The 16,126-nt window shown below is 39.1% G+C and overlaps 1 protein-coding gene across 3 annotated transcripts; it reads left to right on the top strand.

The window, feature by feature from the left end:
- The first annotated feature begins 6,244 nt into the window (after positions 1–6,244).
- cobll1a (cordon-bleu WH2 repeat protein-like 1a) lies at positions 6,245–15,769 on the top strand. Of its 3 annotated transcripts, none has more exons than XM_063466201.1 (10): positions 6,245–6,347; positions 8,189–8,351; positions 8,457–8,658; positions 8,751–9,021; positions 10,299–10,381; positions 10,476–10,664; positions 10,826–10,919; positions 11,943–11,963; positions 13,862–15,154; positions 15,321–15,769. In XM_063466201.1, the coding sequence occupies exons 2-10, from the start codon at positions 8,260–8,262 to the stop codon at positions 15,326–15,328; spliced, it is 2,253 nt and encodes a 750-aa protein (XP_063322271.1). In that variant the 5' UTR covers positions 6,245–6,347; positions 8,189–8,259; the 3' UTR covers positions 15,329–15,769. The 3 variants fall into 3 exon arrangements, with proteins under 3 accessions (XP_063322271.1, XP_063322270.1, XP_063322272.1); XM_063466200.1 differs by having other exon boundaries at positions 10,473–10,664; XM_063466202.1 differs by lacking the exon at positions 11,943–11,963 and having other exon boundaries at positions 10,473–10,664.
- The last annotated feature ends 357 nt before the right edge of the window (positions 15,770–16,126 follow it).

Genomic DNA, 16,126 nt, shown 5'->3' with positions numbered 1-16,126 from the left:
TTAGGCATCACAGACTGGGAATGGATGTACTCAAAGCTGTGACTGCCGCAAGATGGCCTGAGCGTACACTTCTAGAAAATACAAGTGAAAGAGAGAGCCAGCAACCTGTTGTCATCCACAAACATTAAGAATCTGAAATAGAGATTCAGAATGTAAAAGCAACGCTTTATATTTAAGTTCGTACGATTTTAATTTGCCTGTTTTTTTAAAGTATGGATTTTTTGGATTGTGTTATTTTTCATAAAGCTATATCGACATATTACAGTTATTTGGCTGCAAAAAATAAAACATAACAAATGCTCTATGACTTTGTTTCTATCTTTTTCGGCCGTGGTTACACGTTTTTAATTTGGCTTCAATTCTATTGGCCACATAAGTTAAAATATTGTTTTTACTGCTTGTAATGTGCAGGTTTTGCTCACGTTCAGATTGTTGTCTCGCTATATAAAAGGTAAATATGTATAGATTGCTGATAATTTGGTGAAGACGGAGCGGAGATTAGGTTTTTCAGACATGTGCGCGCTCACGTGCAGACCTGTACACCCCTGTGTGTTTTTCTTGTGGATTTATGACACCTGGTGGACAGACTGTGTAATTACATTGAGGTTCGATTATGTAACGCCTGCATTATGGAAAGTTTGCTCTCCTCTGTTGTTGGAATAAAATGGAGCCCTTGTGAAACGAGCGTAGTCACAGTATGGAGTGTAAGCTGTCACCTTCACAACAGGAAATACAGCCACCATTATAATTAAGTTTTAGGTGGCATGAAAGTTGCATAATCATAGCTGAGTGAACAGACAGGTGGACTCCATTTGGGAAATGAAAAAGAGTCACTCCTCACAGTCACTATGAGCAGAAGTGGACACACCTTTGAGCTCAGTGTAGCATGCAGGGAGTTTCACTTCACAATGAGAACACAGCTGACGGCTGCTCTAAACATATTTTAACAATCAGGTTAAGTTACTTTTTAGTATGTGGAAATTTATTGTATTTGTAATGTCACGTTTGTCTTCTGTTAATAAAATTAAGAGTACACTATCCATCCATCCTCTTACCCTTATCAGGGTCACCGGGGCAGGGGCTGGAGCCTTAACCAGCTACCACAGGGAGAGTGGCAGGGTACACCCTGGACAGGTTGCCAATCTGATACAGAGAGACTTACAACAATTCACACTCACTTTAAAAGTAGAGTAGCTGGTCAAAATGTGCAGTGACTTTTACATAAATGGAAGCAGAGACCATGCACTCATTCCTGGCTAAAGAATTGTGAAATGTTATTACTGGGATAGTTAAATCACTGTCTACTATAGTGCAACAAATTATTTCATATAAGCTGGCTGTTATCTTGTGGAGGAAGCGAGAACCAATCATTTAGCAAAAGAAACAATGAAACACTATGAGAAAACTTCACCACACATAAAACTTTATTACTGTAAATCAATGGTCAAAACTAAAAATAATTATTTTTGCAGAAAAATGTTCCCAATTGGTGATGTATTGATTAACATTACTGTTGTTTAAGGGGGAGCTCATTTCAAACATACTCTATTTAACATACAGTACTTGATCATATTCCTGTGAGGACCACATACTTCTGATAAAAAACTGAGCTCACAAAATAAGCTTACGGCTTGATTTAAAAAGAAGCGTATTGAAATGTATTGAAAACAAAAACATCTGAGTTACAAGGCTTCAACACAGTGTAGCAGGGTTCTGTCAATGTAGGATGTAGTATGAAAAACATTCATCAAAGATGAAACTGGTGTGTTGCGAAAACAGCTGGTTAAACTTACATTTGGTCAACCAAGTGGTTTCTCAGAGATTCTACTTTGAAAGTCCTAGAGGAAATCCAAAACAATACAAAAATTATGGCTTTTTTGTTTTTGCTGTTAAGTCACAAGGTCGCAGATGTTGTTAAATTGGTTTGCACACTTGATGTAAATATTCTTCTCCCTATATTTTGTGCCTTGAGGAACAAACACCCAGAAATTTTCAACAGGATCACAAAATTCTCTGAGTTTCGATCTCTTACGTGCAATCTTTCTGCTGTGCTCTATGTGTAAATACTGTCAGTACTTGTTTTACTCCAAAACCCATTTTGCAATGGAGGAACACCTTAGTAAAGCTAGCCCCAAGTACAGTTAATAAATCATCTCAGAGCAAAGAAAACAGAACCAGCAGCAGCTTGCCTCACATGCTGGTATCCTGTCACTTTCCTTGTCAAAGACTGGAGGTTTATCCACAATGTGCAGGCGCAGACAACAAGGACACGTTGCTGGCCTCTCAGCTTGACAAGCTCAGGCCACTGTTAACGGAAAGGGACATAAATGTTGCTGTTATTGTAGCAAATCAATTTGCTTGTGTGTATCTCAGTCCACGTGAAATGGAGCTATGCTACAGTTTCTAATAGGATCTGAGGCAAGCAGAGCTTACAGCAACAACAGTCAGTTGTGAGCATAAGACAGCAGCAACATTGGTGAAAACAGGCTTTATGTCACAATTCTGGTTGAGATAAAAGATAGATTTCTCTTTGGTAAGTTTTAATCAATATTTATTTTTAGATTTGACCAGGCAAGCACTGCTTTCCTTGCTTGTCCTGACAGAATGCCGCTGAGTCAAACCAGCACGACTTGAAATATTTATAGCTCAGCTGCAAAATAGCTAATATGCAATGTAAATGCAAATGTAAATAAACAAGCTCATAACATTTCATAACAGAACTAGAATAATGTTAGATTCAACAGAGTTTATACATATTTAGAAGTACAGACAAATAACAATTTGTGAAAAATGAGTACAAAGGACAAAGGAGTACAAAGCACAGTATGGTTTCAGGGCAGGCTAGCCACTACCACATGAGCATACAGGCTACAGTCAGATCCAACCCTCACTGACCAGGTCAGGTTTTACACATCAAAATGAGAGCAGTCAAAAAAACATGTACCATTTTGAAGCCATTCCCATCCAGATGAAAAAATATTTGCATTAGAAAACAGATCTGGGAAGTTGTGGTTTTTGATATTGCTGGCAAACTAGTATATTTGTAACTTAATGTCCTATTATAATTACATTTAATTTTGGCTAACTTAAAACTTAAAAGAAAAAATTCTTACCTAGAAAAACTGATCAAATGGCTCTTTAAAGTGTAATTTAGACACAATGCCAAGGAGGAAAACCACCAGCAATAATCTGAAAGACGCAACTGTTGCTGCCTATCAATTCTAGGAAGTGAAATGTATTTCCAAACAATTAGAATTCCATCGTTCTATGGTTAGAAACATTTTTCACAAGTGCAAAACATTCAAGATCAAACTGTGCAATGCTCAGACTCTACAGCCCACAGACTGCATATAAAATGTTGCAAGGAAAAGGCCTTGGAACATTGTAGCACAGCTTATGATTATAAAGTTGCAGCTGAACAAAGCACAAGACTTTGGGGGTAATGTCCTTTGAACAGATGAAACCAAAGTAGAGATGTGTGGTAACAATGCACAGCACCATGGTTGGTTAAAACTAAACAGAAAGCATATCATCATTAACACCTCACATCAGCTGTCAAACATGATGGTGGAGGGGTGACGGTTTGGGCTTCTTTTGCAGGCACAGGACCTCAGATCCTTGTTGCCATTGAATTCACCTTGAAATCCTCTGTATACCAAAGTACCAGAGTGATTGTAGGGTCATTGAATATTGCTGCTACATGGCACAAGCCTTTGAATAAAACTCCACTGACAGTCAGTGATGTAATCAAGACAAGTCGTGCAAACAATCTTAACTGAGATAATGAGATTAGAGAAGATTGTTTAAAAAAGTTAAGCTTTCAAAGCATTGAATTGAATAAATAATCTAAAATACTGCAGGGACACATAAGAAGCGCCAAACAATGTTTCCAAAGTTGGGTTCAAATATGTCCTCCTTGGCAGCTCTCTGCGACTGTGCCGTGTTTCATTAGTGGCACAGTGAAGAATTTGGGAACCTTGTTCAGACTGTGGGTTGTCATAATTAGGTTGTAGCCTGTCACTTTGTTCAAAGGACAGGATCCCATTTGGCTTTGTCGCTTTGTGTAAAGCTCCAAATTAGCCCTCTCTCTTTGCTTGTCTTCCTGTTAGACATTTGGGAAAAGTCTAACAGGAAAACAAAAACACTTTTTTTGTGTGCCCACACAGTGTGTTTTCAAGATGAATAGAGAATACAGACTGAATAGCACACATCATTTACACTGCTTGATTAAAGGCTTCCCAGGTTTACATAAATTTATGCAAGAATAGCATTTACATAAGCCTACCAACAAATAGAGGATAACATATTGTTGTCTGCATCATCACCTTTTTTCTTACACATAGCTATACCAGGGTTAACAGATCTGCTGACATGAACATGAAGTGAAAGCATTTAGTGTAAGGCAACAAGATGGAAACAATGTGACAGTTTAACACCTTCTACCTGTTTATCTCACAGTTGAGCTAAAGCTTTGAGGCAGAGTGCATATGTACACATGACATGGCCTTCTTCCATTTCACATCATGCTAAATGATGAAACAGAGTGACGTGTGGATGGTATGATTAAACATTCTTTCTATTCATCTGTTAGTCATTAACCTAGACAGTCACATGGTGATCTGTTTACTGCAGTCAGCTCCTGTAGCCCACTGAGTCTCCACTGACAGACTAGTGATGAGATTACAAGATTACAGTCGGTGTGGACATGTGTTCCCTGTTCTTAATTTGATTAAAACTCCCACTTAACAGCCTGTTCCTGCTCACCTACTGTATAAAGATGAATAAAGTGCTCTGTGGGATGATGCAGGAGCCTGGCTTGAGTTTCAGTTATTCATTATTGTCTTATAAACATCCTCTGTAAGGAAGGCTTGACTAATCAAATATTATTTAGAAAAAGAAAATCCAAGAATCCTTCCGTCAGTTAAAGCGATGGTTTAAAGCTAAGCCTAACCCCATTTAAAAAGAAAAAAATAAATACAAAACTGTGACTGTAACAGAGATCTGATGGTAGGTATGCAAGATTATTTTTGGTAGACTGAGACAACAATTATGTCCAAAAGTATTGCAATGATGCGTAGACCATAAACAGACAAAGACATAAGTACTTACTATATATTATAAAAACTTTCTAGGCAGACAGACTTGCTTGAAATAGTTTCCATCTTAGCTCAGTAGTAACATGCCAGCATTTTAACAGTTTTTACCTGATAAAAGTTTGACCATTTGCCTTTTAAATTCAGCTTCAGAATGCTAACACTTGCTTAAAAGCTCTACACACAGACGAAGTTTCCAGGGTCCAGTGTTCATAATCTCTAGGGTTAGGTTTAAGTGTTTATATAACCTTATTCAAACCTTGTTTAGTTAACAAAAAAACTATATAATATTTTAATTGAATCTGAGCCAAATCCATTTGCAAGGTAAACAGCACAGGTGTTAAGAAATTATTGAACTGGCATAGGAGCACAAGAATTGGTCAATTTTAATTCTTGGGAGATCCTGCCCTGTCACCCGCCCAAGGATGGTAACAACTGCTTAAAGTGTTCCTTGTGCTATTTTTAGCTTACATGCCTTGTTCCTACAGCTACTCAATAAGAGATTTACTACATTACCCAGAAGACATTAGCCCTGAGGGTATTGACCCAGCTTGACTCAATTTATAGCACAGTTATATAATGTAGTGGACTAAGTACCAGCAAGAAAATGCAATTTTCTAATGGTGCAAAACACTGTGAAAGGCCAGTACAACACTGATTATTAAAATGTTGATGTTAATTAAAAGTGAAATACTGCTATCTTTGCTTTTTTCCCCTCCCTGATGATAGCTGAATTACCACTGTAGCTTAAGTTTGTTTCATGTATTCTGTGCAATGGGGTAAAAGTTTATTTGCGTGTATACAGAACAGCACTGGTTCCTGCATGCTATACAATATGATGGGTTCTTGCTGAGATGTCATAATTTAGCCCGACTCTATAGAGAGGATCAGTAGCTTATATGGATTAGAGGTATTTTTACAAAATGAGTGGCAAAGTCTTTCAGCACCGATGGGGCAGAGTTTTAAAGTTGCAGAATGGTTCACCAGGTTATCACACACATGCCCATGCAGATATCAATCCTCCTTGTCCTCCTCAACACCAACACCCACAAAGCATACACACAGTAGCCATGCACATAAACAAACATGCAAAGTGCCATCACATGACTGGGCAGGGCCTGTGGGTGTGGCTGGCTTCTCTCTACAAGGATTACAGAGTGAGAGAATTCCCCTGCCCCTCTCCTTCTCTCCTCCCATCACTTAACGATACAGAGGAGAAACCTGAAAGAGAATGGGACCAATGTCTGGACACAGGTGAGTGTAACAGGGTTATGAGTGCATATACAATGAATCATTTCTGTGTCTTTGAATGTGACTGCGGGTAGAGATGCAGCCTTTTAAAAGCACTAATCCTTCTTACTCAAGAAACAGAGTAGCCTAAGCTTATTTGGTGCTCAGCATTACTGCCTGAACGACATGGCTGAAGACAGACAGGCTGAGAGGATCATGTACTGTGTATTTATTCACACAAATTTGTTGTGCATGTAGGATAAGTTTCTACCGAGTTTTTAACTGTTGGTTATTCGGTGAAGGCTAATAGTGGAATAAATTGTTCCTTTAGATAGTTTAAATTTAACGAGATAATTAGGCTAACTGCTTAAAATGCAAATAAAGATAGCGTTCTAATTGTTACTGATAATTCAGGTGTCCGGTGTGTATATCGGTATCCCTTTGTTCGGGTATAGTAAAGGACTACAGGTTTAGTTTGGCTGTTCAGTGTACCAGCGTCTCTGTGCGCGCGCTTCAGCGGCCTGTGACACGCGCGTGTTGATGAGCAGAGACATGCAGCTGTTTTGTAGCACGCTCCGCTGAGCAGCTCAAACACACACCGGGGCGTTGGCTTTTAATCGAGCTATTTGAGAGACTGCGTCTAAGCAATGGCAGAGAACAACACAAGGTCAAAGGTGAGGACAGAGCGTAATGGAATCCCATGAAGGAGGTGAGGTGTCCTCACATGTACCCAGATAGGCAACCTTCAGTTCACGGCGGAGGTTGAGACGTGGGATCTCAGGGAATCACGGCAGTAATCGCAAATTAGGTTTCAGGCTCTCTCCTTTTTATTTATTTTAATTTATTTTTTGTCGTATTTCACTTAAGGGGTTCGTCTTTTTCAGACCTAGAAGAGCTGGTGAATAACTTAAAGTTTAAGAAGCTGTCCCTGTAAATTTTAGCACTATAGCATAAAGATGACTCTGGTTACGGCTTAGTTTCTACAGTAAAAACAATTTCTATCATTTTTTTTAAACTAGGCAAAAATGCCTAATATATGTATATATTTATTTTGATATATATAATTAGTGTTCACAAAATGTGGGAATAACTTGGTGATCAAGCGTTTAGAATAAATGGGCCAATAGATTCTTAGAGCGCTTTGTCATTGCTTTCATGTTTCCTGTTTCTTTACCTTGTAATTCTAAGAATGGCGGGGGGAAAAAAACCCCAAACACACAAACGTTTTTTTCAGTTCTTCACCTTTGAATGAGCAAATTCAGTCTTACATGTTCATGTGACTGGATGTATAAATACTACAAAGTAAATGTGACAATAGAGTAATTCCATATGAGGTCAGTTGAATCTGAGAAAGTGTTCCACCTGACGTCCTCAGAAACAGCTGGGGTTTCAACTTTAGTATACATAATGAAGCCATGTAAATGTGATACTATGAAAAATGTCCAATCTACAGGCCCTTTAAGTCCATAGTAGTGGGTTAAAATTTGGACCAACAAACCTTATAATTTCTTAAATACAGGAACTAACCACATGACAGTCTAAATACTGTACAACCAGGAAATTAACACTGTCAGAAGAGACAGTGTTAATTTTTCATGGACTGACTCATAAACGTAGGTCACCATACAAGATAAACTTATTTCCCAGTATGTTGCTGGCAGTCAGTAAACTGAATAACAAACAGTAAAGACCATTGTCACAGTTTATGATATTTTATTGATAAGTCATAAATTCATAAAATGCAAGAATAATTTAAAGATGATAATTAGCTGTAGCCAAATAGTGAAGTATGGTGGCCATTTGGTTCCTGTTAGTTTGTGGGAGGTCATGTTTTAATCATATTTAGGAATGTAAATGGCTTACAGGTCATTTGTCTGACACTGGGAACAACTTCAGATCTTGTGCGTCCCCGTGACTTCCTCTGAGGTTCACAGAGATGAGCGAGGAGGTGAGTCCACTGCAAAGAGACCATTTGCTGTGCGTGGTTCTGCCAGGTGGGCTGGAGAAGAGTGTCACAGTGCATGGAAGGTGGGTCATATCACAGTTTAAAAAAATAAATAACCGCTGCAACAGCAATGACTTTCACAAAGTGCAAAACATGTTAAGATCATCCTTAAATTCTTATCTTCACAGTAAACCACTGATGGACTTTATAGTGACTTTCTGTGCAAGTAACCACCTGAATCCTTCGGACTATACTGTTGATATTCTATCTCCCAACAAGAGCAACATAAGTTTCAAACCAAACTCTACTATTGGCTCGCTAGAAGCTGAGAAGATTGTGCTGAAGCCCAAAGGGATGGAGGAAAAGCTCAAGGGGCCATACGTGCCTGAGGTAAAAAGGAGGGGGAAAAGTTGTAAAGTAAAACGTTGCTTCATCGCGCTTCATCACAATGAGCATATGTTAAAGGTTGTTTTTCATTGCAGGCAACAATACGTCTGTTGATCAACTACAATAAATCCCATAAGACTGTGGTGCGAGTCAATCCCAAACTGCCGCTGCAGATGCTGCTGCCGTCGGTGTGTGACAAGTGTGAGTTTAAAGTAGAAACAACCATATTACTGGAAGACTCTCAGTCCAAAGAGCCGCTGGACCTGACTAAGAGCTTAAATGACCACGGACTCAGGGAAGTGTTTGCCAAAGACACGGGGGGCAAAGACCTCACTGACCATCATCAGCCCAAGACAGCAGAAACAGGTATGAAGGATGCGAAAGCTGCTAGTCAGCGGTCCTGTGATCTTATGTCCCTCTAAATATTTAAAAGACCTGTGATGTTCTTAACCACGATTTAATTCAGGTAATGTCACACTGGCTTGTGTATGTTATTTTGTTAGGAAAACCTAATTTCTGTTGTCCCCCTGTTGGGTAATAAGGTTAAAGCTGTACCTTCTACAGCATAAACACAGCAGGTACACATCAGAAACTTTTGTTTATGTTAACATAAATAGTTAAAGGCTGAAAGTGGGGGAAAATTAGATGTCAATTACTTTGAGTATGGTATCACTGTTTGTTCTGCCTTAAGTAGTTCTAACACTGCTGCTTTCTGTGGATTTTTTTCCCATGAGTATACGGGAAATGTTTAGAAGCAAAAAACATGAAGCAGACGGAAACTGTTTGATGACAGAAGTCAGATTCAGCAAACAGTCTAAACAGGACGAGTCCATTCCAGGTTTCACTCCTGTGAAGCACAAAACTCTAAGTCTGCAGCAAGCAAAGGCTAAACAAAATGGAACAATTAAAAAGCGGAAAAACATGGCCTTGGCCTTTTCTGTTGAGGCTGCAGATGGTGGCTCATAACTGGGTGTCAGCAGCACAAATCCCTGGAGCCAAGCCGCTTGTGTCAACAGTCCAAGGTTGCTGTTTGGGAAATGCAACATGGCACAAAGCAAGAGCCATCAAACTGGTTTTATGAACATGATCACTTGATATGAATTCAGTAGTTAAGCTTCATGACCACGTGCACCTGACTGTCTCAGAGATATGACGTGCAGTCATCAGCAACAAGCAAGTTTGTCTAACATCATGTGGCATCCATGATGGCAAGAGCTGAGCCTGTTTGGAACCAAAAGAGTTGGCCTGACCCTGCAGTAATGTGGTGTTCCTAATAAAGTATTTAGTGAGTAATTCAAAGTACCATCAATTTGCACTGTAAACATTGGAAGAAGAAGCCAAATGTTAACATGTTGTATATGTTATGGGATCCATAGATAAGTTGTTTATTTCTTAAAAAAACATCTTCCCAGGATGCCATGTCTCACAAAACCTTGCTGTCTTAGTAGTCGTAGTCACATATCTTTTATTCCTGCAATACACCTGCTCCTGTGTAAATATGAACCTAATTCATCTGTTTTGGCAACTTTGTTTTCACTCACTTCCACTGCAAGGTAACCAACCCAAACAATTTCATATAGTGGCTCACCGTTCAGGGTTTATACTGCATATCACTTACCAATCAGATCCTTTTCATTCCCTAGACCTGCCAAAAAAGGAGAAGAAATGGAAGGAGAACAAAGGATTCTTCAGCTTATTTAGAAGAAGGAAGAAGAAACATGAAATGGTATATTGTCAGCCTGTGAGGAAAACGATGTTTGCTTTATTCTTTATTGATCAACTTTTACTGATGACCAGCATTTACATTTCACTTTTAGCAGGGTGCAGTAAGTGCTCCTGCTTCTCCAGGACCCAGGAAACAAGCGGTACTCCGTATGAATTCGGAGAGCATTTCATCTTCCAACACCTTGCCTATAGAAAAGCCCAAGAAGAGGCAAGCCCCCCCGCCACCAATTGCTGTTTCTCAGAGTGTCAATAACTTCAGCACCTGCAATTTAGGAGGAGCACAGGTTAGTTGGTGGCAGGGATGAAAATGGAACACGACCAGAACATCCTGAAAAATCTTTTTGTAAAAATGAGAACACGGGTCAAACTTTGAAAGAATAAAGGAACCACTATATAAATGGAAATACTTGGGACATATGCCAGTGATACCATTGTGTCTCTGTAGAGCTCTGAAGGATCTACCTTAAGAAGTACCAAGAGGAGGGCCCCACCACCTCCCTGTGCAAACACACTCCAGGAGCTGCTGACAGATACTAAAGGTAAAGTCATGAATGCAAAATGGTGGAGCTGGGGGGGGGGGAAGAGATTCCAGGCATTAATTGAGATAACGGAGCCAGTCTTTCACTTTAAACTGACAAATTATTGTCAGTCTCATTGCTTCATCTCTTATAGGGCAAGCTGTTTATGTTGCTACCTAGTGGTGACTGTCTGCAAGTAGAACAAGTAAACTATGCTTGTGAAGTAATCCCTGTAAAATTGCCCTTTTACAGTATTTCAGTAAAAGGTCATTTTTACTGAAATGCTGTCAAATTGGAAATCAAATGTGTTTAAACAGAGATGAATCCTCAAAACCTCAGATGGGTTCAAGAAAGAAGTTAAATTAAGATGAAATTATCAAAGAAAATGCCTTCAAATGGGAGATTTGGCAGTTAAATCTGACAAAAAACATAGCATTTATCGGTCCATACAGTTGAACCCTGTGTGAAATGACCCAGGGCCTTGTTCATAAGACATATTGGCTCCAGTCAGCTTCAAGCTTTCATTCCCCTGTATTACTGTCTGAAATGTGTCCCCTGCCTGGGTCCAGGTTCTCTGTGGACATGCTTTCTTTTTAATGATCTGCTACAGATTTGGCTCTTGATTTTATTTTTAGTTAAAAACTGCTAATAATAACTAAGTGAGAATAAGTAAATTGATCACTTTTTTAAAAAAGCTTTCTTTCTGTGATCTAAATAACAGTTTAATTGTGAACAGCAGCCTCATTGTCTTGGTTCACTCCTTCGTTTTCTTTAAACCACAACACATGCCACACTGCTGAGCTAGTGTCAATGTGATGCTGAAAAAACAACTCCCAGCCAAAGGTAGATGGACATTAAACACACTCCTGATCTCCTACGCTTGCGTAAACATGATCCCCTACAATCTGATCTTTAACATAACAGGATTTTTGCATCCATGGCAGAGCATTTAACGGAGTCTCTTCAGTATGAGGTGGTTCTAAACATCTTGGACGTTAGTTAGGAAGCTATTAGACTGAAGCTTTTTCTCCTCCCTGCTTACAGACTCTGTGCCATCCCAAGGAGGTAATTGAGGGCTGCTGCTGCTGCTGGGGCTGCTGCTGCCACCACCCCTGTCACTTTTTGCTCTCCTCCTTCCATCACCCTATTGCTCCTCTCCATCTTCTTCCTGCGTTGGCCTCTTCTTCCTCCTTCCCGTCTTAGTGGCTTTTGTAGATCCTTTTTGGTGTCTTTTATGGACACACAGTGCCCTCTATAACATTTGAGACAAAGACACAAATGTTGGTTTTATAAAAAGAATTAGACATTCTTATACACGGGCCCCATTTTCAGAGGTTAATGTTAGCTAATGGGAGAATCTAACATAAATTGAGATATAAAGACCTTCACTGCAGCCACCTTCAGTTGCTGCCGCATTCAGTTTGATATTTAATCATGGAAAGGCATGCTGTTTTGGGTTCAGATCAGGTGACTGACTTGGCCATTGAAAAATATGATGCCTTTACTTTTAGAAACTCTTGGGTTGCTTTTGCAACCTGCTTTGGGTTATTGTTGTTATGTACTTTAGTTTTCCTTTGAACTGGTCAGTGCATTCATTCTTTTTAACACCAGAATATTGATTTAGCCACTTGTAGAGTTTCTGCTTTTTCTCTGATAGGTTTATTTGGATTTTTTTATCCCAATGACAGTCTTCCTCACATCTCATATTTAAAATGAGATTAAAATTACAATGAAAATCTATAAATTACACATTCAAAACTTAAGCTTCAGCTTCAGATGTTATGTTTGCCTCATTTGTCATATCTACACCTTACAATCCCCTGTGATGGTGCACAGCACAAAGGAAAAACAACAAACTGTGTTTTTTGTCCCAAAGATTATGGCAGGCACTGTATTCACGCCTGCTACATTTACAAGCTGTACATTTGTGCTGTTCAGCTGTCTGCTTATACTACTGATCTATATTTCTCTGATAATTCTGTACTTTTCTTTTTCTACTTTGTGTGTGATTTCCTATTAATGGGTTAGACTAGAGTTAATTATTGTGCCTTTTAAATGATAAAGAAGCTACCAAGAAGAGCATTTGGTTAAAATGAATTATTAATTCTGTTGATTCCAAAGTGACTTTTTAAAATCTTGCATGTTTAGTTCTTTCTTTGCTAAATAATATAGTTATGTGTTTTAAAGTATAATGTTAGAGTCCTTGAAGCTGATTCTTCTGCTTACTCATTTAGACAATACATTTTAAGATAAATGCAACAGTTTTATGTGCACACTTTTCTAGATTGTTTTATTTTATTATTAAAATGATTAATAATCATATCAATATTTTAATGTATATTTCTGTATACTATGTAAGCCTACATCTTAATGACATACCGTTGCCTCAGAAATAATTTAAATCCTCTTTACTTTTTGCACACGGTTATAGTTTTTTAGATTCATTTTAAATTAATAATGTAGCATTCTTTCCCCATCAATCTACATTGAAAAAGCCTAAATGTAAAACTGAAGAACTCAAGAAGTGAAATCTTTGCTCTATGAGATTATTTAGATCTTTAATTCGGTCTCTTCTTAGGTAAGTTTCTACAAGACTTTGGCGAGGTTATTCAAATCAAGGATGGAAAGCATCCTTGAAGCTCCATCTTTAGGTTCTTCTAAGGATGTTCAGACAAAGCTTGGAGTTTACCAAAGGCCTTGTTTGGTTTGCTCAGTCCTTGCTTTATCTGCTTCCAGATAAAGACCATTATTTTCCTGAACTGATACCAACTGTGGAGTGCCACAATATTAACCATTTATAGTCAGTTTCTTCATTTAAAGTTATTCCTATAGCACAGTGTGTGCAAAAAAGTAAGGGTTTTTAATAATTTTGAAGTATCTGCGCACAGATTTTTGGGTCCAAGACCTTTTAAAAATGAATAATTAAGATGAAAACTGTTGCTAAGTCTTTCCTGTTTCTGTAGAAAATGTCAAGTCCCTGAACACTCTGGAGGAACTAAAAGAAAGTGATGAGTCAGAGTGTGTAAACAGATCACCATCTTCACTGGCACGCCCTTTACAGCCAAAGTCAGGATCATCCTCCTTACAGCAATCACTGGCTCATCTCCACGAAGTGGCTGATCCCTATCTGCCTATGTTACGAGGCAAAGACTTCTCCAGCGCCCGCTGCAACCTTGCCAAAGTCCTGATGTCTTCTGTTTCTAGAGAAACACTGGTCAGACGTTTGAAGAACTCTGCCACTTTCCCCAAATTTCAAAATGGCTCCTCCTTTACGTCCATGACCCCAAGGTGTCCGAATAGTGAAGTTTTCTGCACAGATGTTGAATCCGCTTTCAAATCTAATCTTCCAACTGAGAGTGAATGGGAGGATCCAGCTGAGAAGAGGGGGATGACCACTTTTAAAGTTATCCCTCTGAAGAAAACACAAGATCTTACCGGAGATCTTCCAGACCAGTGCTGTATATCATCGGAAGATAACCCAGAGAGCAAAACTTCTCATGAGGTTGGGAATAATCAAGCAGATACTGATGAGAAACGATATTCACCAGACACATCGGGGAGTGAGGACCCTGCACCCAGTCCGGATACCTCCTCTCAGCAGATTCAGCTTCCTGACAACCTGGCTTCTCCTCCACTTTTGCATGATTTAACTGATCAGAACCTACCCAGTCCACCTCTGTCGGAGGCTAGGGACACCTCTGAAAAGGAGAGGGAAGAGGTGGGCTATGAGGTCTCATCAGAGGTGATTTCAGGGTGCAGTTATGGAGAGGTTAATACTGAAGATCACATCCACTCAGAACCTCAGAAGGAATTTGTCGATAATTCCAGCGCAGACACGGACCAATGCAGTGCGTGCGCCGATGAGACGAAAGTTGAGGAGGAAGTGGTGCAAGAAGAAGAGAAGGAGGAGGGCAGTTTCCCTCCACCTCCTCCACCTGTCTTTTTCAATGAAGACATAGCGATAATGGAGAATGAAAGAGAGGATACCACATCCCCCTCTTTGCTGTCCTCCCAGATATCAAGCCCTACAGTTGCCCTGAATGGGCAAATTAATGTATTCAGGGAGGCCCTTCAAGACGAACCTACTTCACCTAGGCCTGAACAGAACAGTCTGGACAAGAAGAGTGCAGCCCCTTCCAGATTTGCTCAGGCAGTAGCAATAGCTGTCCAGAGATCTCAATGCAGTAAAGGTCCTCAACTTTCCAGTGGTCCACATGGTTTGCTTCCATCACCACCTCGGTCCACATATCAGTATGGTGAGTTCTGTACTCGACTGGTAGTTTAGTTAAGTCTCTTTACTGTGATGACTTACTTTAGAACTCACTAATAATTTTATTCACACGTCTGTTTGACTGTCTTCCACTGCATCTCTGCTTGCTAGACGCCCTGTGACTTAGAAACATTTCTCTTATTCTTCTACAGGTGCCTGACCTGCTTCCTCTCAGATGTTTGAATGAAAGTCCTGGTTCACAGTTGGGCCTGACTGTGGACACCAGGCTGAATAATTTCTAAGAACATCATCAGTTTTTATTCTTTTCTTTTTAAGGTTTGTGCTCACTGTCAAATGTCTGATTTTTATGTTACAAAAATGATTTATATACATGTTGAGCATAAACATTTTCTGTTATGAAGAAGGCCAAATTCATAGGACATGAGTGAAAATGTCCTGTGTGGGGTTTTTTTTTTTTTTTTTTTACCATTTTCATTCAGCATGTGCCAACACGAACACAACTCTACGTGAGAGCTTCTTTTTTTTTTTTTTGTCTGTAATTGCAATTATAGGCTTATTTTCTGTATGTTTGAAATTTATTTTCTCCTTCAGGATGCCCGTTTGTATGCTTCCAGATATCAATAATACTGTAAAACTCTGAGAGCCGTCTCATATTCTGGTCTGGATTTTAGTCACCAGGTGGCAGAAGAGCTTAGCTTTTAAAATGCATGAGCCTGACACCATCCCTTTTTGAGATCTTTTTTTTTTTTTTTTATGAAATCGCTGCTTCCAAAGACAAAATAGACAAAAAGCATTTTATATATTTAACTGAAATTATATGGAACATTATTCTAATACTCAGTTGGGTTTTTTTGTTTTGTTTTGGTTTTTTTAGTGTCAGAGTTATTTTCCCGTAGGCTATTGCTGTTCAAAAATCCATACCCATTCAGGGACATGCCGTGAGTAAGAAATACATGTAATATTTATTAGAGATGAGATAATTTCTTGCATTTCCAGA

This window comes from Pelmatolapia mariae, linkage group LG23, assembly GCF_036321145.2.
Source record: "Pelmatolapia mariae isolate MD_Pm_ZW linkage group LG23, Pm_UMD_F_2, whole genome shotgun sequence".
Taxonomy (NCBI): domain Eukaryota; kingdom Metazoa; phylum Chordata; class Actinopteri; order Cichliformes; family Cichlidae; genus Pelmatolapia; species Pelmatolapia mariae.
Note: the sequence above shows the minus strand (reverse complement) of the source record. Positions and strands in the feature narration are given on the sequence as shown.

Coding starts and splice junctions, on each gene's coding strand:
- cobll1a (XM_063466200.1), top strand. CDS start 8,260: ATGAGCGAGGAGGTGAGTCCACTGCAAAGAGACCATTTGCTGTGCGTG. Junction 10,665..10,825: donor GCAATTTAGGAGGAGCACAG/GTTAGTTGGTGG, acceptor GTGTCTCTGTAG/AGCTCTGAAGGATCTACCTT. Junction 11,964..13,861: donor CTCTGTGCCATCCCAAGGAG/GTAATTGAGGGC, acceptor CTGTTTCTGTAG/AAAATGTCAAGTCCCTGAAC.